The following is a 19,831-nucleotide window of genomic DNA, read 5'->3' as shown; positions in this document are numbered from 1 at the left end:
CTTGATTCAATCAATGGCAATATTCACCCTCATAGTAATTGATCGACACAGTTTCTTATGCACTCTGCCCAATGAGAGAGAGAGAGCGGAAAGGTTTTTTGATTGGATTAAATAGTCTAGTCTGCAAGAAAATAAAATTTAATGGATGATAGACTGGAAATATACCTTCGACTCCAAAGATTGTGTATCTGTAAGCGAATAACTTCAATTCATTTGTACTGTAACCAACATAATATATTAGGTAACACATAGGCCTACTAGGTAATAGATGATGCCCCTTGAATTTCACTATTTTCTAGCATTTAATGTTTCAGAGTCAAGCTCCTGTAATCTTGAATACATTATAAAGTGTACAGTAATTATACCATAAACCAAAAGTCCTATGATTACCTCATGAATACCCCTCCCGCTCCATCATCCTTCTCTGGAATCAAACATGGATTAAGCAATGCTCCATCAAAAGTCCATTGATTGATAACCCTTTATTTCCAAACAATGAACATGGCGTGACAGGTACATCGCAATTGACATAGAGATGGATTGCATTGTTCTCAGAATCATCGGAATGGGATGCTGTACAAGTGAAAGGAATTTCCTCCCCAGTCTCCTTATTACCAGGACTATGATAGAGTGTCCTGTCAAGATACTAATGATCCCCTGGAAACCAGCCTGTACTTCTGTTGCTGTGACAGATATAGAATGCAAGGCTGTTTGAGGTGTCGCCCTACAAGATGTAGTGATTGGGAATTGATGGTTAAAGTAGTGTTTGTGTCATAAAGAATTTGTAAATTCCTTTTGTTAATAGCAGAAGATGAATGTTGGTTGTAAATGTGATTATGCTCGATCAAAATTGATTTGCCTTTAAGTGACAGTAGTATTTGATTGCACAATTTTTCATTCCCATACCTAAAATGACACTTTTTGTACAAGTAGTAGTTTATCAAAATTTATTTTTTTCTTCACCTTCTTCATATCGTGATTATATTTGGTGCATGTTCCTCTCCACTCTCTCGCTTCCTCTCCCTCCCTCTCCCTCCCTCTCCCTCCCTTTCCCTCTCCCTCTCTTTCTCTTTCCTCTTTCTATCTATCTGTCTGTTCTTCTTAAATTTCTATTTTGTGTGTGGCTTTCATCGATGTGAAATATTCCACCCTCCAAAAGAAAAATAGAACCCAAACTGAATCATGGTAAAGTGAGGTTCTGTGCCATCGTAAAATTTTTGCCAAAACTTGAAAGGGCAATCGGTGTCCATATATCCATCAGAATGCTTCCACATTCTTCTCTTTAAAGTTTGTTGTCTTTTAGTATCCTACCTACAAAGGATAAAGGAAGTGAGGGTGTTCATAACACTGTTTCCATGGAAACGAGAGACAATCAATCTTTTGAATGTGAGAAGAGAGTAATCATCACTTGATCTGATTTGTTTCACAGTCTCTGACTCACAAGAACATTCTTCCTCTGTTAAGTAATGTGAGATGGTAGACATTTGTTTACACCTCATCTACTTTCCCTTCTCTTATCGTGTAAATGGGTTGGGAATGGATGTTGATGTTGAGATCAAAAGTGGTTTGTCTGCTTGTTTTGGGGGACTAATCTGTTTTCAAATTTTCACATTCAGTTTATATTTCACATGTTTAACATGCTTTGAAGACCCAGAAGAAGAAGAAAGTCAGGAAACATGATGACTAGAACACTGTCTGACAAATGTTTTGCATTTTACAAGGTGTCTCCATCTCATAACTCTAGATCTCTATGAAAGATATATGTGTTCAAACCACTGTATATATTGTACGTTAATGCTCAATTTGCTGGAACCGAAGACAGAAATGTAGAAAAAGTAGTTCTTTTGCTCTTGCCCAAAGATTTCTAAGTTGGACTGCACGACTGCCCCCTCCCCCCCCCCCAAAATTTTTTTTTCTTCCATCAAACCAGAAAATAACATGGCTTGATCAGATATATTGAAATTGATTACTTTATATTTTACGACCTTATCTGCTCGTTTGTCGCTACTTTTCACTCATGTTTTGATCAGGCAGCCTATAACATGCAGACGTTTAGAATACAGCTCTTCTAACATCCCATTGGTGAAAACTTTTTCAGCAAAACAAGAGACATGGATGTACCCAACCACTTCTTTCCTCTTCCCATCAAAAATATGTCTCTAGCTCAGGAAATATGAAAATTGCTGCAACCGTTTCACGAACTCTCCCAGGGGTTGTGGGTTACAAATGATTTGATGACCCCGGGTTGACCTTACCCACAATTCAGCAGGGATCTGATTGGCTTGAGGTCAATGACCTTTTGACACTCCTGTAATCTCCAGTAATCTTGGTATTTTCTCTCGTTCCCTGTCACTCTCCTGGAAAAAAATGAGAAAACTTTTGAATAGATAGCTAAGTTTCCAAATTATGGCAGAGTAAATTGCGCATTAATCAATCTCCCTCAGCCCTAAGGCATACAAGATGACATCTGGCCAAGTTGGGCATTAATTTTGCCTCATTTATGAGGAAAAAGTCCCCTTTTCTCTCTCTCTCGACTCAAGCAACGTGGAGTTATTCAGAGGAAGGATCCCAAACTTGAACTGACAGTAATGATAGAGGCACTTTACCTCTTATTTATCCAGAGACAATGCGGACCCATATCAGACCCAATTCTTTGGTATTTATGCTTGGCAAGACTGTAATTCACCCAATTTTGTGAGCTGACAGTCAAATTTGGGAAAGCAAGGCGTGCAATGAATGACTGACCGGTGTTGAAAGCAGGAGAAGGGTGGAACTCTATACTGCTTTCCTTTTGGATTGCGAAAGAAAGCAAGCTGCCAAAGATGATTAAAGGCTAATTAATTAAGCTGGCACTGAATAATTAATTTTGTGAGATGTTTTTTTCCAGTGTTGATGTTTCTCAGGCAGCATGTAATGATGTAGTTGTCAGTATCAAACATGCCTTGACAAGCTGACAGAATGATCAATTATTTCAAGAAGAATTGAATTACCAAAGTATTGATATCAGAAATATATCGTTGAGAGACAGAAGGTGTTAATAACTTTATGTTAAAGAATTGAACTAACATCTTTCTGGCTCTCAACAGATAACATTCAAGAAACATAAATGATCACAATATTTGACCAGATTATCATTGATCAGTATTAGTACTTAACAGCACTGTTATCCTTTTCAAGACATTCAAACTCAGTGCAGCTAGATACGAATCATAATGTTAACTGCATATACCTTACTATGTTTCTATTCTTTATTTATTTCAGAGAACATGTAAAAGGCTATGGTGCACAGGATATTCAAGAGGTGTTCAGACTGGATGTCGGACACAGCACATGCCATGGGCAGATGGTACCCCCTGTGGCAGCCATCATGTAAGTGTGAACACTCTACCCAATTTTTTTTTGCATTCAATCTCTGATTTGACTTTTGGAAACTGAAACCAAGTGTTTGAAGTTGTCATTTGACTATTCATTATTTAATAATATCAATTTGTAATGTTGTAAAGTCACTAAAGTTGAAAAATTTATTCATGATTTATTTGGGTTTGGGATTGTTGTAAAAAAAGTTAATGTGCATAATTGTTTCAAGAATATTTGTTATATGGCACTAATTCATTTTTAAGGGCAAGTTTGTTAAAATCATTATTTAGAACAATTCTAATTGTCATTAACATCTATACATTTTAGGGAGCACTTAAGTCACGAATGACCTCGTATCTAAAGAGACTGAAAAATATGAAAATTGTGTATCCTTCAACCCCAGCAAATCTGTCACTCGTGATCCCTGCCCTCCAGTGTTCCATTACCATTGTAAATGGATGATGAAGATACCATTAAAACAGTGAGAATGTTAATTTGCCATCAAATAGGACCATCACTTAATAGTCAAAGAGCATGGTCCTAAGGGGACCTCTCCCAGATGGATGTTTCCGAAAGATAGAGGAGCAATTGTCTGCGTCAAATCAGCTGTGACCAGCAGAGGCTCATGGGACGTTGGCTCTTGATTTAAACTTTGATCTTTTTAGGGGTTCAAGTGTAGCAATGTGAAACAGTGTGAGAACTGTTTGTTGGGCATGTCAAACATTATTCGTACTTTTGATATAATCTTGCATGATGTTTAATACGGCATTGAGCTCAGTGAAAGTTTGATGGGTTTCAATGATAGCAAATGTAATGATCTGTTTCATGTCTGATTACGAAGTCTTGAGCTTGACATTGAGTTGTAGGTGAAGTAAAGCAACCTTGAAATTATCTCTTATCATTCTGCATCTAGATCATGAACTTACCATCAAAATGTATGTTTAATGTGCAGATTAAGCATCTATTTTGTTATCAGTGTGAATGAAAATATTGCACCTTAAAGAAATGATAATTTACTCATTCTTCAAAATTAATCAAGTTGTACAAAAAAGAAAGTACTTTTTTATAAACTCAATTGTTTTTTATTGTTTGATTATGAAGGTCATCAACATTTATTTTTGTCTCGTAAATCTTTACTATTAAGTGATATTAGTTTTCCAGACTGTTTAAATCTCTTTTTGAAGCTCTTCAAAACATGGAATTAAGACTGGAAGATTTGCCTTTGAAAATACAGTTATCTGCAAGAATTTTCAGCAGTGAAGGAGGCAGATTATCCTGAAGAAGAAGAAGAAGAAGAAGAAGAAGCTGAATGAAAAAGTCATGCCCTCTTTTCTTTTCTTTTCTTTTCTTCCATTAGTGGTGCTCCCATGGCGAGTGTCGAGAAAAGGAGCAACACACAGAGGTGATCGATGGCCAGTGGGGCAAGTGGGGCGAGTACAGCGAGTGCTCCAGGACTTGTGGGGGCGGGGTCAAAGAGGCCATGAGGAACTGTGATAACCCCGCCCCAGGGAATGGAGGGAAATACTGCATTGGACGAAGGCTTCGGTTCAGGTCTTGTAGCACACAGGTATATGGTTATGAGTCTGTCAGAATTAGTATAACAAATTTGTATTGAAATCTTATGAAAATGTTATCTGAATTGGAAATTACTCTTTTAGGTTGACATTAAAATTCATTCAGTTATGATCAAATCACAAAGCAGTAAATCCTTTATCTTTGTTTCCTGAAATACTGATAATAGAGATAAAAACATTACAGGACACACTTTACTTTTGAATAATAACTCAGTCATGCATGCGATTTTGGAACACAATGTAAAGTTGTGCTTATTAAAGGGATCCGGTAACTTTGTCTCAGATTCTGAAATAAAATTCTGGATTTAGCTCATGATGCAATGATAATTATAAACCTTTAGGTCAGTCAGGAACCCCATTACTTCTACAAGCCGATTGCCTGTCTGATTATCAACATATTTATGATTGAAATTACAAATTTTGAAAACCGTTCGCCTGACGGTTTTCATTACACTACAGTCCATTTGGGAAAATGAGTATGGTAAAACCGGTCACTCAAAGATTTTTACTTTTTTGAGGCACTTCTTGATCATTTTGAAGCGCAATTTTTTTAGGGCTTCAATATTACACCATATCACAGACACTGATAACACGTAGGGCCGTGTATCTCAGATTTAACATTGTTAAACGATCCCTTTAAAGATACATACATTTTAAAATAATTTAAAAAATATTTTCTGCATTCATTAACATTGTTTCTCCTACTTTTTCCTTTAGGATTGCCCAGAGGGTTCCCAAGATTTCAGGGAGAAGCAGTGCTCAGAGTTCAATGGGAGCAATCCACCAATCAATGGAGTTCCTCCAAACGTGAGATGGGTACCTAAATATGAAGGAGGTGAGAGATCGCATCAGTTATCACTTCAGTCACACTGCCAAACCGACTCCATATTGACCAACAAAATCTTGATACTTGATAACTTAATTGTTTGATCATTCTGGTGTTGGTCTGGTGTCGGTTTTGTTGATGTGACTGGAGTTTTTGAAAGAATTTAGAGCAGAAGGTGTTTTGTTGAATGTAAGCTGTACATGGTCACAATTATTTAATGGAAAGAGAATTGAATGTTTGATAAAACAAGAAGATGACATACAACATCAGTTGAAGCCTGTTCGGAATTCCAAAGCTTTTCCCCTATTTTATATCACATTGTAGGATAATCATCTTCTTAAAACTGTTCATGGCTTGAGGAGGGCAAAATTTGGGGATATCATCATAAGTTAAATCGAATATGGGAAATCTTAAGGTTTCTGATTAACGAAATTTCAAATTAACCTTTTACCGTTCATTTAAAATTATGTCCTGATTTCTTTGTTGGTTTTGGAAATTTGCAACTGATTTTAGCAAATGATCCATTGTCACTCTTCTACAAGAGAAGTCTGTGTCTCATTCCACAATGATAGTGTGAATTTTGTACATCATGGCATATGTTTCAGCAAACACCAAACTGTTGAAAGGAGAGCTAGCTAGGCCCCTTCCTTTCATGACGTCGTCGCAGTGTTTTCCTCTTTTGTTTGGAGATGATCCTCGGCAACAATCGCAAGGACAATGACACATTTTGTTAGGGTGTGATCAACTTTCGTCTCAGGAAGCTTTTATGGTTTTCGGAGATTACTCCTAATTGGGTATGTTTGATTGACGGGTTATGTGCTGCGTATGTTCTACTGAGGACACATTATCTTAACCCCCTTCCCGTGCCTAAGGCAGCACAACATGCCCCAGAATTGAAATAGTGTACTACCTGTTTTTACTGAGAATGGCTGATTTTAGTCTTTCTGGAACGCTAGGAAGGTTATTGACATAGAGGATATGTTATGTCAAATTTAACGAGAAAACACATTTTTTCCTGTTTCATAACAAAATATTACAAGCTGAAATGATGGTAATTTTCCTTATATTCTTTGAATATTTGATATCACGTAAAAATGCCTCTGTAACTTCATTTTACAGAACAATCTTCTCTTTTATTCCTTGTCTATGGAAAATGAATGAATTAGGTATTTTTAAAAGGAGTATTTTAGATGTTCTGTCAAGTAATGCAATCATACATATGACATGGTATAACTTGTCAAGGAATATATTTGGGATATGAGTAGATGATTTCACTATAGGCCATTTACTGGTGTAGGTTCTGTCTTTAATAATGGGAGTTTTTATACAGTTAGAGTAGCCTCGACTGTACATCTATCCAGACAGCCATGTCATTATAGTACATCATAGAGGCAGGATCATGGTTGTAGGTTCTGTAGTAGTAATTACAGTGTAGAAATTAAGGTGATTGGTCTTGACACTGTGAACAAAGGACTAGGATTAAGTTGCCTTAAATAGTTTAGGTGATCAATCTTGCCCGTCATATCATCCTTGACACTTAGGAGCTAACCGTCTCTATGGGATTAGTCAGGGATTAGTCAGGGATTGGTGTGCGAGTACAATGATGCTATAGTCTAGAGCATGATGCATGGGATTACAATGGCCTATCTTGTTAGAAACTTGACAATTTCTTAAGAATGGCCTTCACAATGATTAGTCAATTACGTTATGGTTTGAGAGTCTTGGAAACGATTTAAGTGGTTCATAATTTCTCCCTGACCTGGACAGCTAATGATTCTTCTTCAGGGCAATTTTATAAATAATGTAAGCCTAGGGGACATAGAGTACCGAAGCTGTGACGTCATAAAAATCTATTTTTAGAATTTCTCAATTTTTTTCTTCATATTCCGAAAGAACATGAAAAATGATGTCCAAATGTCGAAAATCAATTGAGTATGTTAAGTATTGGCTGAGATATGACCATCTAAATAAATATACTCCCCATAGGAACTCAGTGTTATATGCTCTGGCTCCTAATGGTTAGGAGCCAGAGCATATAACACTGAGTTCCCATAGGACATATATTCATTCAGATGGTCATATCTCAACCAATACTTAACATACTCAATTGGTTCTCGACATTTGGACATTATTTTTGATGTTCTTTCGGAATATGAAGAAAAAATTGAGAAATTCTAAAAATAGATTTTTGATGACGTCACACTTCACCACTCTATGACTCTGCCAGTTACTGCTGGAAAATTCATAAATGCTTATTATATCATCTGTTTGGAGCTAAAAGGGCATTATTAATCTCATATATTTGAACACAGAGTTAATGCCCCTATGGCTCCAAACAAAGGATGTAGCAATGCCAGAAAGGAACACTAGTCAATGGTCATATCAAGTGACTGGATGACATAGATGTAGAGGGACTATAGGCTCATGTCGTACAGGGCACAGATTTCACCTGAATCATCCTGGGAGCTAATATTTCTTCCTTGTCAAGATGTAGAACTTCCACATGTATTGTTTCCAAAAGACGGTCAAATAGCCACACACCTAACAAAACAAGACAAATATTGAAGAGAAGAAACCGGAAATGGATTTGGAAAGTCAAAGAGTGTTATGGGAATTGGAATCGTCAAACACATCCACTATGAGGGAGGCCCAACCAATTGATGAAACCATAGCGGAAAACATGTGTTACATGTCATTAAACCTTGGCATCAACATCTTCACCTCCTCAAGAACGGGTTTGCATTGAGCAGACTTGTTTTCTCCCGTCCTGTGGGGGCTGTTGAACTGAAAAGAGCGGAGCATGTCTTGTGTGGCATGTCTGACGAGGCTTTTCACACTTCGCTAATGTAGAGTGGAGAGTGTAAAAGGAGGCTGCATTCATATGTTAAGAGAATTTGTGGATATGCATTTGTAGCTTGATGAAGTGACAGTTCAACTATTTGTTTGGATATCTAAGTATTTAAGCATTATTATTAATTATCAGTAGTAGTACTAATTAGTATTAGTATAAGTATAAGCTCTCTATTTGAATGTATGTTTTTCTCAGGTCGATACAGTATGTAAAGTGATTTGGAAGAAGATAACTTTCATTTTGTGCAACTCAATGACAGAACTCTGAAATTTTATGAAAATGAATTAAATGAAGATGAAATGTAAATGAAAGGATATAAAGTTATATGAAATTAAAGAAAAAATTATATGAAATCCACCTAGATAGAATATAGAATAGAATCCAAATGGAATATAGATTTTGAGGAATAAATCAAGTATAGGACTGAAGTCGGGCAGAATCAGACAAAAAAAATTGAAATCTAAAGAGACATAAGCATTGATTCGGTAGAAGGTCAGTGTACACTATAAATATGTAGTTGTCTGAATGAACCCCTAGTGCAATCTGAGCCTGAACTGAACAGGTGTCTTTTGTAATGGGTTACTCGTACCAAGGGTCCTTAGTAAAAGTCACTGATTTTCATACTTTGCTGCATTTGTTTACTATTGAATATGTGTGGGCATACCAAATATAGAAAAAAGAAAAAAAAAGGAAACAAGTAATTTTGGAAGAATTGTTTCCTTGTTGACAGAAACATCCAATACTGCTGCTCTAGAGAACAATTTAGATGTGTTTGTGACCTCTTGGTAAAGGTCATAAAGGTCATCATAAAAGTGATGTAGACATGGATTGAATAGAGGGCCGCCAAGAGACAAGTTTCATATGTTGCAAAAGTAGTTTTCCTAGATTTCTATTTTTGTTGCTCGTAGCACAAGCTGATATATATATATTTTCATGGTTGTTCAAATGATGTCCCTGTAGGAGATTGAATGCGATGACTAAGGGATTTTGTTTGTTCTGGCTCCTTTTTCCCCTTTGTCTATTAAAGGTACTATGTTCCATTTGCAGGCCAAAAAAATGAAAAAGTTAAATTCAAACAGCATTTGAAAGATAATACTAATTTAGAACTTCCCTAAAAAGGTGGGGCTTGGAAATGTCTTCAAGTGGGAAAATAACGACTATTAGTTGTCAAATCGACTTTAGGGCTATAGAGCCCAAAAGTAATAGTCTTGATTTTCAGACAATTGTACCGAATGGTCATACGTTTTATGCTGCGCCAAGATTCAATCAGTTTATTAATCTTGGCCATCACAGGAAGTGGGTTATTGATGTAGGCAAATGCTCATGTACCCTTTATAACTCTTTTCGTGTATGTCATTACCAAAGAAGAAAAAAAGCCAGTCAGTCACTCAATAGTGTCTGACAGTGAAGTCTAGCAAGTAAATGGGTTCCCTTGCATAATTTGAATGTGAGGACACTGCTAACGTTTAAATTTCACAGATAGGACATACATGACATATTCATAATTCCTGCAAAGTTCTACAACATTTGAGGTTTGCTGCAAAAGGGACATAGTACCTTTAAGACTTGGATTTCTCCACTATTTGGAGGCACTACAGATTTAATGTTAAACAGCTCACATAGGCAATCACAGAATATCTTCTTTACTCCTCAATGATATAAATCATTTCATACCCCCCCCCCCCCATTGTCAGAAATATCAATTTTCTTCTTCAAAAAATACTGATCGTAAATAATATGAAGTCAGTTCCATCAAGTGATATAATCTATTTTCTTTCTTTTCTTTTCTTTGCAGTTCAACTCCATGACAGATGTAAACTTTACTGCCGTGTTAGTCATTCCAGCGCGTACTATGAACTGAAGAAAAAGGTTAGGGATGGGACTAAGTGTGACCCTGATAATGATGATATATGTGTACAAGGACAGTGCAGGGTAAGTTTTTCCTAGCGGACTACTTTTATTTTGTATGCAGGTCTATTTTCATAAGTTTTGGTTGAGAAGTATTTTGATGCCAAAATCTATGTTCACTCTTTGTACACTCAAATTCATTTTGATTTTAATCACTTGTTTGATCGATTTGTAACAAATTTACTTTCCCAAGAAATTGTGATATTTCTGTTTTTTCATCCTTTTTGTCCTCTTATGAATGAAAAATGTTTATTATTTAGGTGGAATATTTGGAAAGTCTGCTAATCATTCTAAATGAAACCGAGCTTTTCAATTAATTTGTTGAAATGAGTATTCAACAAATACATTGTCACTTACGTTGTAAAAGTTATTATTATGTCTTTAGGAGATGATAATATCCACTAAATGCCATTTTACATCATGTTTGTGTATAACAAGTAGTTGAATAACTTACATAGATATAATTCTTTTTTATATAGCACAAACTTAAAGATGAAGTTGAGTTCTGGTCATGCGATTGCATTGTAATGGAAACGGTGTGGAATCGACCAGAAAAGGTTGATCATCTAGCATATAAGAATTTGTGTGTATTGCAAGGTTCTGGAATCATCAAAATGATAAGAAATTTGGCCAAGTCTTGGTAAAGTTACAAACACTTGCACAGAAAGATGTATATGGGACTACACGAACACGTGGCGTAAAAAGCCGGCCCCCGATTTTTACGATGTTACATGCATATTTAGAATATGAAGGCATTTGAAGAGCCATGCTTTTCAGGGAACATGTCTTATCTGATGTTCTTCCACACTTGCATAATAAGAATGAGTAATGCTCACAAATTATTTTTCACCTCTTCCCAGAACTCAACCTTCTCTTTAAATTTAAATATTGATCTTTTACAATTACATACAGTATATAAAGTCGAAGAAATGAATGAAAAAGAAAATAGAATGAATACACTTTTATTTAAATAGCACCTTAATGACAACATTTTGATGTACCCTATTCCAATAATTTCAGCAAGCCGGTTGTGACCATGTATTGAGCTCTAACGCCAAGCGAGATGAATGCGGAGTGTGTGGGGGAGATAACTCTGCATGTAGGAGGGAGAGAAGAACGTATAATCACGTCAGACATGGTAGGTCATCAACAATTAATCCGCCGACTACTGTGTTCTGTTATTCCCACAGGCATAGTACAGGAACAAGTCGGTGCCTATAGGCTATGGGTTAAAGGGAAATCCAACTTTCATAGCAAACTACTCTAGAGGAAAGCAGAAAAATCAGAGAAGTAGACTGGTTAAATTTTGAATGAAATCAGACAAAATATGAGAAAGTTATGAAATTTTAAAAGTTGTTATCACTATAGGTATTGGCTCTTCAAGCTGGCTGAAGCGGTAATGTCTCTGTGATGATGTGGCGGACAAATGTCCCGTTTATTCCAAAAAAATAAATGTCCAACCTCATAGGTGGGAAAAAAGATGAATGCTAAATGATGATGATGTTGAACAATAAACACCTAATTGAAGACAAAAATGATAATTTGTAATCCTCTAATTTTATATACCATATTAAGTACTGATCTTGTGTAGATTAATCTCATATTTCTCTTTTCTCTCTCTCTCTATTTCAGGATATACAAAAATCATCACTATACCATCAGGATCAACACAAATTGAAATAAAACAGTATTCATTTAATGGCAGAGCTGAGGATGATAATTATCTTGGTAAGTGAAACAAAACAATATTGTAATTGACATATAATTTAAAACGTTGTGCCCTGTTTTTATACAGTTATGATTTAGCAAAATATTTAATTAGTTGGACAATATTTGGGTGCATTTGAAAATATGGAACATTGCAAAGAGACCCTGAATGCAGTTAACCTACTAATCTCTAAGAGGTAGATATCCTAAGATTTGCATGATGTAGATATGTCATGAAGTATCACTATGCCTTCATATCAATTGATACTACTGGTAATTGGTAAAATATTTTTGTATGATTTAACGAAACCGTACTAATTTCAATTATTTTTTATTTTTTTCTCTACAGCCTTATCCAATGACCAGGATCAATTTATTCTCAATGGTAATTTTATAGTCAGCATGTATGCCAGAGAGATCCATATAAACAAAACTGTACTACAATATAGCGGTTCAAGCAGAGCGGTAGAGACCATCATTAGCAACGACAAAATACAGAGGGCAATTAATTTATATGTGAGTATATTTGGTAACCAGTCTGAAATGACGTTAATATTCTCAAAAAGAATGAAACACTGATAATACAAAAAAAACAAAAAAACTCTTGATTCTTTAGCATTGAAAGAAAAATATGATTTGTTTTGTTTGCAATATAAGTCCAAATAGACTGACATGATGATTTGATAATTGTAGTTATTGAATCGTTACAAGATTGATTGTTGTCCGCTAATGTCTGCCAATTTAAGTACATTTTGATATAATGGTTACATTACCTTCAAGTGGCTAGAACAACTGTTCCATTTGAACAACAGACCCTTGTTTTGCAAAACAAAAAAATGAATACATTTTGTTGGTTGTTAGCAAATTAATTGTAGAATTTTAGCAATTGCTATCCGAACTATGTTTTATGAAAGATTTAAACCAAAGCAATGAATTGATGGTTACATTAATACACATGCATTCAAGTAAAAACTGTGAATTAATGATTTTACAATGATTGATTTATCTTTTTACCTAGATTTTATCTGTAGGTGATTTAAATCCACCCAATGTGTCGTATTCCTTCAACGTGCCACACACGAACTTTCCGATCTATTTATGGGATCGATCGGGGCCATGGACAGAGTGTGATAGAGACTGTTATGGTATGTACATGTACAAGATCAGCTAAATAACGTACATTCTTATCATCACCAATTTATTTTATTTATTTAGTTTATGATGTGGCAGTAGGTTGCTATGGGAACAAAAGCACACAAATTAATTTATTATGACTAGTCGAAAACGTCTGTGTAGGTTGTGTCAAACTTTTTAAAGAGAGGATTTCAAACTTACAGCAGTATAAGAGTTGTATTTTCAGAAAATATAGAAGGAACAAGGATTATTCTGTATATTCACTACTGTGACATCGGCTATAGGATTGAATGTGTTTGAGAGAAAAAGAATTTAAAAACGATAGGACCAGTCAATGCTTTGTACTGATTAATGTTAGATAGTTTATTAAGTTTTGACTCTGTATACTCAAAGGAAATATGTCAAGAGTAATAGAAAGGAGGTACAGTGTTTAGGAAAGTTTATACGCCATATGCTTCAGGGATAACTGCTCTGTGGGCAATTTCTTGTAGTAACCAAAGTCCTCTACCTTGGACCAATCACAACCTAATATCATTCCTAACCCTAAGTCTACCCGTTGGTAACCCTAACCCTAATCCTATCTCTTTTAAGAAATAGAATCTAGAGCAGATGTTGGATCATAGTAAAGAAATGTACAGAAAAGTAAAGGTTGATTGAAGAATATCGTCAAAATTTAAGACATCTTCTGGCAAGGTTATATATCCACTTCATCCTGTATTTACCTTCTCTCCCTTGCTTATATCTTTGTAGGTATGAAGCGAAGGGTTATCCGATGCATGGATGCTAATGATAACAGAGTAGTAGATGACTCCATGTGTGAAGGCCCAAGGCCCACTGATCCTATTGAAGAAGAATGCAATACAAGATGTATAGTTCGGTAAGAAATTTGTTTCATTTTCCCCAGAATTTACAAAAAAAGTTGAAAGAAATCATGGTTTAAAACATTGAATAAAACCTTTGTAAGTGTAGTGCGCTTGTGATCTTGTTTAGTGAAAGGTTATGTTGTCATGAAGCTCAAATTTGATTTGAATCTTCAAAGCAGATATAATGCTGATTATACCTTAATTCTTGAAATAAATATTGATTTAGAGAATAAAACAATATATATAAAAACCTTATCAGTATTTGTAATAAGGCAAATTGGGACACCTGAAATATGATGATGCTGTATTTGTCCAGAAAGTAGTTTTTTTTTTATTTTTTATTTTTTATTTCCTCATGTTTATTCGCCTGTACTTGTACTTGGAACTGGTGGGGGGAAGAAAGTAGTTTTACTGCATGTATTTGTTTTAATATTTTGATGCATAATTTGCTTGTATTTTGCCTTTACTAATAATAATAATAACAATATTAAAAAAGCAAAAAACATCATTAGATTTATACAAAATCCTCAAGTCTTTCAAAACCAAAATGTAGAAAATGAAAGTTCCAAAAAGTTTTATATATATTCAAATCTTGCCTTTCAAATTCAAATCATTCTTAGTCTATTGTGCTTTACTTTATTTTCTTTCTAGTTTATCTTAGCAATTCATAATGAAGTTGAATTGCCCTTTGAATAGTAACTGTTATAATAATCATCACTGCGGATATTTTTTTTCTTTCCCCTCATTAGATGGCACGTCATGAGAGAATCTGAATGCAACGAACAGTGTAAGAAAACCAGATTGATCAAATGCATCAAAAAGAAGAGAAAAGGAGAAGAATACTCTCAGGTTACGGATGTTTACTGTAATGCTGCAGAGCGCCCCCCTGAGACGATCGATTGCCAGGATTCATGCAGAACCAGTCGCTACAGATGGGAGTATTCGTTATGGTCACAGGTAAGTACATGAGTGAAACCTGTCTATAAAGACCACCCAAGGGAGTCAAGAAAGGTGTTTTTACAGATAGGTGTTGTTCGTGTACAGGTTTCTTTACTACATTTTTTAAAGGTAAAGACCAGTTATGGTCATGCGATTGCATTGTGAAAGAAACATTGTGGAATCGATCAGAAAAGGTTGATCATCTAGCATCTAGCATCTGCAAGGTTCTGGAATCATCAAAATGATAAGAAATTGGCCCATTCTTCATTAAGTTAAAGCACTATACACAGAAAGATGTATATGGGACTACCCTATATCTCTCACAGACCATGAGAGAAACAAATTTACCAAATATATGAATTAGTAGGCGGTTTCCCGGCCAATTTTTTATCATCATGTATTAGTCAAAACATATTCTTTCACATGATTGGTAATGAGAGCTTCCATTTAATTTTTTGAAATTGGGGCGTTTCCAATACTGGTCTTTACCTTTAAGGGAAACAAAAAATGTGGTCTTTGTATAGGCAGGTGGTCATTAAAATAGATTTGACTGTACATGTGTATCTAGTTGCATGACAATAATGCTACTGTTATTAGAGGATATATTTGCATTTTCATTCAGGAAGATGGAGAAGTGGGGTTGTGACATTTTTAATTTGTTTGGATGTTTTACAGTACTGGACTCAAAAGATAAACAAGGATAAGGGATGTTCCTTTCATGTCTTACTTCAACAATCAATATTGCATTATTATCATTTAATTATCTCTCTCTTGTTTCATAGAGTTTCATATCCTAGATAGACATATTTGATTTAGGCCTTGTTCACTTGTTAGGCAGTAATAATCAATCTTACTGAAATTAAACCTCTTAAATGTTTATATTGATGAGATTAAAAGAAAACACTGTGTAGTCCCTTATGCATTTTCATTGATTGGTATCTTTATTTAAAGATAAGTGACATATTTTGAATACAGGTATCTTGTATGATTGATTTATTTTAGGTAGTTACCACATCATTTGAGTAAGAGATATTAAATAGACCCTCAATGATTATACATATCTTGATTGACCAGGGTTTCCAATTAACTTTTGACGTATCTGTAGACCTTTCAATTAAAAATTTACCGCCCTCTCTGTTCGCTTTTTTGACAGTGTTCAAGATCATGCAATACAGGCACAAGATCCAGGGGGGCATCGTGTCGTTACGGTGAGGGCTACATCGTGGATAACAGATACTGTGATCATTCGTTACTTCACACAGTAGAGGACTGTAGCACGCACGGATGCCCAGAGTGGTCAGCGCTAGAATGGAGTGCAGTAAGTCCTGTTCATAATTTAAATAGGATTTGAATAAAAAAATCTGTGCATACTGTTGTTACAGAGTAATTCAAGAAGATATTTGAAAAATTAATAGTGTTTACTTGGAAACATAGTTACAATGTGACAAGTGCACAGCGCAGAAGATAAAGATCAAGACCATTACAAAGAGCAGCTTACTTATTAAGATTAAATCAAAAGATATATATATGGGATTTACTGCCTCTTGCACTTGATATTTCTTGTTCATTCTTTCCTATCTTGTCCACATGTAATACTTGAAAATAAAATAAAATATTACCTATATGCATAATAGAGTACACAACTTGCCAAGACTCACTTAATGTGATGATACTACATTGCATTTTTATGACTTAATCACCAGTTGCTATGTCAGGAAATCCACTGAATATGGAATCAGAAGCAGTTATGCTGATTCATGTATGCCTGCCATTGCAGTTCATGCTTCGAATAATCTATACTCTGGGTACTTTCCAAACTATTTTAGGCCAGAAGGGTGTTAGCGGTGTTTAAAAGTATGGTATGTAGTTGATGTTTGTTGGGCTCTTACCAGATGATTTTTTTTTCTTTTGAATTCTATGTGCGTCGGGCAACTTTCAAATTTGTCAGTTTTCCAAGATCCTCACCATTTTCTCTCTTGTATTCTTGTCAGTGTTCAGTGACATGTGGTGTAGGTGAAGAACTGAGAGAGGTTGCTTGCTATCAGGAAGGAACCAAGGTAGATTCAAGGCTCTGTGACAGCCTCACAAAACCTGATGCCAGACAGAGATGTGAGCAGAAACGCTGCCCTCACTGGGCACCTGGACAATGGGAATCGGTGAGGATTTAAAAAAATAGCAATGCTTTAAAAGAATGTCCAGAGAGGTTTTATCACTGTTTAAGCCTTTGATGGCAAATTCTTCTCAGAAATCTGAATGTTATGGGCTTACTCTTTGTTTTAACCAATGACAAGTTGATATGTATAGAACATATGTCATGCTTAAATGTAAACATGAATCTAAGAATCTGGATAGCAAATCCTGCCTAAGAACCTATAATGTTGTAAATCGGTCTGTTGGAATTTTTCTTCCTTAGAGAAAGGAAAGAGTTACTTGCACTTGCACTGTCTTAAAGAGAAGGTTGAGTTCTGGGAAGAGGTGAAAATCATTCTTATTATGCAAGTATGGAAGAACATCAGATAAGACATGTTCCCTGAAAAGCATGGCTCTTCAAATGCCTCCATATTCTAAATATGTCATGTACATCGTAAAACTCGGGGGTAGGTTTTTTAATCCACGTGTTCGTGTAGTCCCATATACATCTTTCTGTGTACAGTGTTTGTAACTTAAACAAGACTTGACCAATTTCTTATCATTTTGATGATTCCAGAACCTTGCAATACACACAAATTCTTATATGCTAGATGATCAACCTTTTCTGGTCGATTCCACACCGTTTCTTTCACAATGCAATCGCATGACCAGAACTCAACTTCATCTTTAAGAATATATGTTATACTTAATTTTGATATTATTCCAAGAATCACATCTAGAAACTTAATCCTTGGAAGTTAATATATGGCAAATCTTCACACTCAAAGAAGGGATTAGGACTGAGAAAGAACATCGCTGGAAGTTCTTTGAAGAAATTCTAATTTGTTTTTCCTTCATATTTCTGCTGCATATTATGACACCAAATATCACCCACATAATCAAAGCAGTACAAAAATATATAAAATTTGAAATGTCAGAGAGCCTGTTTAAAATGTTACTTTATATATTGGGGTAAATTAAGGAGGTATTTCAGGATCTCAATTTTGGGAGAGATGCGATTGGTTGTTTGGTTACTGGGCTAAGTGCACAACCTGTTTCCATATTTCAATGCAGTGCTCTGTAACCTGTGGCAGCGGATACCAGCGGCGAACCGTCGGCTGTCGAACTTTCGACGGCCAATGGCTGGATGAATCAGAATGCAGCGCTGGGGCAAAGCCCATCGTAGAACAGGAGTGCAAGCTCCCTGATTGCCCCATCCCCACCACCACCACCGTCGCTCCTACTACCACCCAAGCTACGACTCCGCCCAGCAGAGAGATCATCACCATGCCAGTGTTTGATGAGATTGTGGACAGGGGGAATCCTGGTATTTCTCCTGCAGCCAGGAGGAGGATCTTCAGGAGCCAATGGAGAACAGGAGCATGGACACCAGTAAGTTTCATAGGGAACAAACATTTTGTATATTGCATATGACATCCTTAAAAATGAAAGTTACAAGACCAAAGATTTGAATGTACATTAAGCAGGTGTGTAATTAGGCAGTGTCACACAGAGGCCAAAAATCCGGATTTTAGTTATCCTCTTAATTGCTGTCTGTCATCAATTATCCCATTAAAAATCCTCTAATTAAGCAAGAAAATTCTCCCTTGAAAGGATTTTTCAAGGGATTTTTCAAGGATTTTTCGGTGTGACACCGCATATTATGGCAAGCTTGTAAATTACAGGAGATAAGAAATATACAAGAAATATCTGATGGTTTCATTCCGCTGTCAGAATTAGCAAACAGGAACGAATGTAATTAACTATAAAGTCAGTGGTTGTGCAAAAATTCAGCTTAAAACAGTTTGCTGTTGGAAGATGAAGATGTAAGTTTAAAAAGGTTAATTCAAATTGAAAATTTTTGGTTTAAATTGAATTAAATCTTAATTTTAAAGATTATTAAAAAGATAATCAAGTCACCCGTTGTCAAGGGACTTACTTCCCGACCCATGGTGGTCTGAATTAATGGTTAAGGACATCTCCAGAAACATAGATGTACTCCTTAAATGAAGAAAATACTGTACCTACATTCCATAAATTATAGATACTAAAGAAATGGAATTTAAGCTGGAGGAGTGATGTTTTGCTACCACAACCTAAAGATAAATTCAAGTTGAAAAATCATCAGCGAGACAAAATTTTGAAAATAAAAATATGTCTTTTTCTCCTCTTTTTTTTGTCCAGTGTTCGATGACTTGTGGACCGGGCATCAGGGAAAGATATGTGAGTTGCCGTGACGGCTATGGCAACATTGACAACACAGACTGTGACCCTGACCTTCGACCTCTGTCCATGGAGATGTGTGAGCTCAAGTCTTGCCCCCATTGGAGGACAGGGGACTGGAGAGAGGTGAGTTCTCTAAAAATGGATTTCTAAGATTAGCATTTGATGTTATACAAAAGTACTTTTGAATATTCAGGGAGGATTCAGGATAACTTTTTGTGAATTCTTAGCCTCCCTGTAAGATCTTTCCCAATTCCCAAGTAGGTAATGTATTTAGTATATCAATTTTTTTTAAATTTCGCTCCCTTTTCCTCTACCT

At 35.7% G+C, this 19,831-nt stretch overlaps 1 protein-coding gene across 1 annotated transcript in view; it reads left to right on the top strand.

Annotated features, from left to right (window-relative positions):
• The window catches only part of LOC586332 (A disintegrin and metalloproteinase with thrombospondin motifs 9), an 84,555-nt gene that overhangs the window by 32,585 nt on the left and 32,139 nt on the right, over positions 1 to 19,831 (top strand). The window contains exons 6-19 of the mRNA XM_030972122.1: positions 3,262 to 3,369; positions 4,715 to 4,924; positions 5,649 to 5,766; positions 10,404 to 10,540; positions 11,537 to 11,654; positions 12,149 to 12,244; positions 12,573 to 12,739; positions 13,242 to 13,368; positions 14,108 to 14,234; positions 14,970 to 15,177; positions 16,313 to 16,477; positions 17,151 to 17,315; positions 18,364 to 18,681; positions 19,474 to 19,638. Of these exons, the coding sequence (XP_030827982.1) occupies positions 3,262 to 3,369; positions 4,715 to 4,924; positions 5,649 to 5,766; positions 10,404 to 10,540; positions 11,537 to 11,654; positions 12,149 to 12,244; positions 12,573 to 12,739; positions 13,242 to 13,368; positions 14,108 to 14,234; positions 14,970 to 15,177; positions 16,313 to 16,477; positions 17,151 to 17,315; positions 18,364 to 18,681; positions 19,474 to 19,638 (2,229 nt within the window). The remainder of the gene's footprint in view (positions 1 to 3,261; positions 3,370 to 4,714; positions 4,925 to 5,648; positions 5,767 to 10,403; positions 10,541 to 11,536; positions 11,655 to 12,148; positions 12,245 to 12,572; positions 12,740 to 13,241; positions 13,369 to 14,107; positions 14,235 to 14,969; positions 15,178 to 16,312; positions 16,478 to 17,150; positions 17,316 to 18,363; positions 18,682 to 19,473; positions 19,639 to 19,831) is intronic.

Source organism: Strongylocentrotus purpuratus, unplaced genomic scaffold (assembly GCF_000002235.5).
Source record: "Strongylocentrotus purpuratus isolate Spur 01 unplaced genomic scaffold, Spur_5.0 spur5_scaffold_6, whole genome shotgun sequence".
Lineage (NCBI taxonomy): Eukaryota > Metazoa > Echinodermata > Echinoidea > Camarodonta > Strongylocentrotidae > Strongylocentrotus > Strongylocentrotus purpuratus.
The sequence above is the reverse complement of the archived record's forward strand: the minus strand, read 5'-3'. Positions and strand labels throughout refer to the sequence as shown.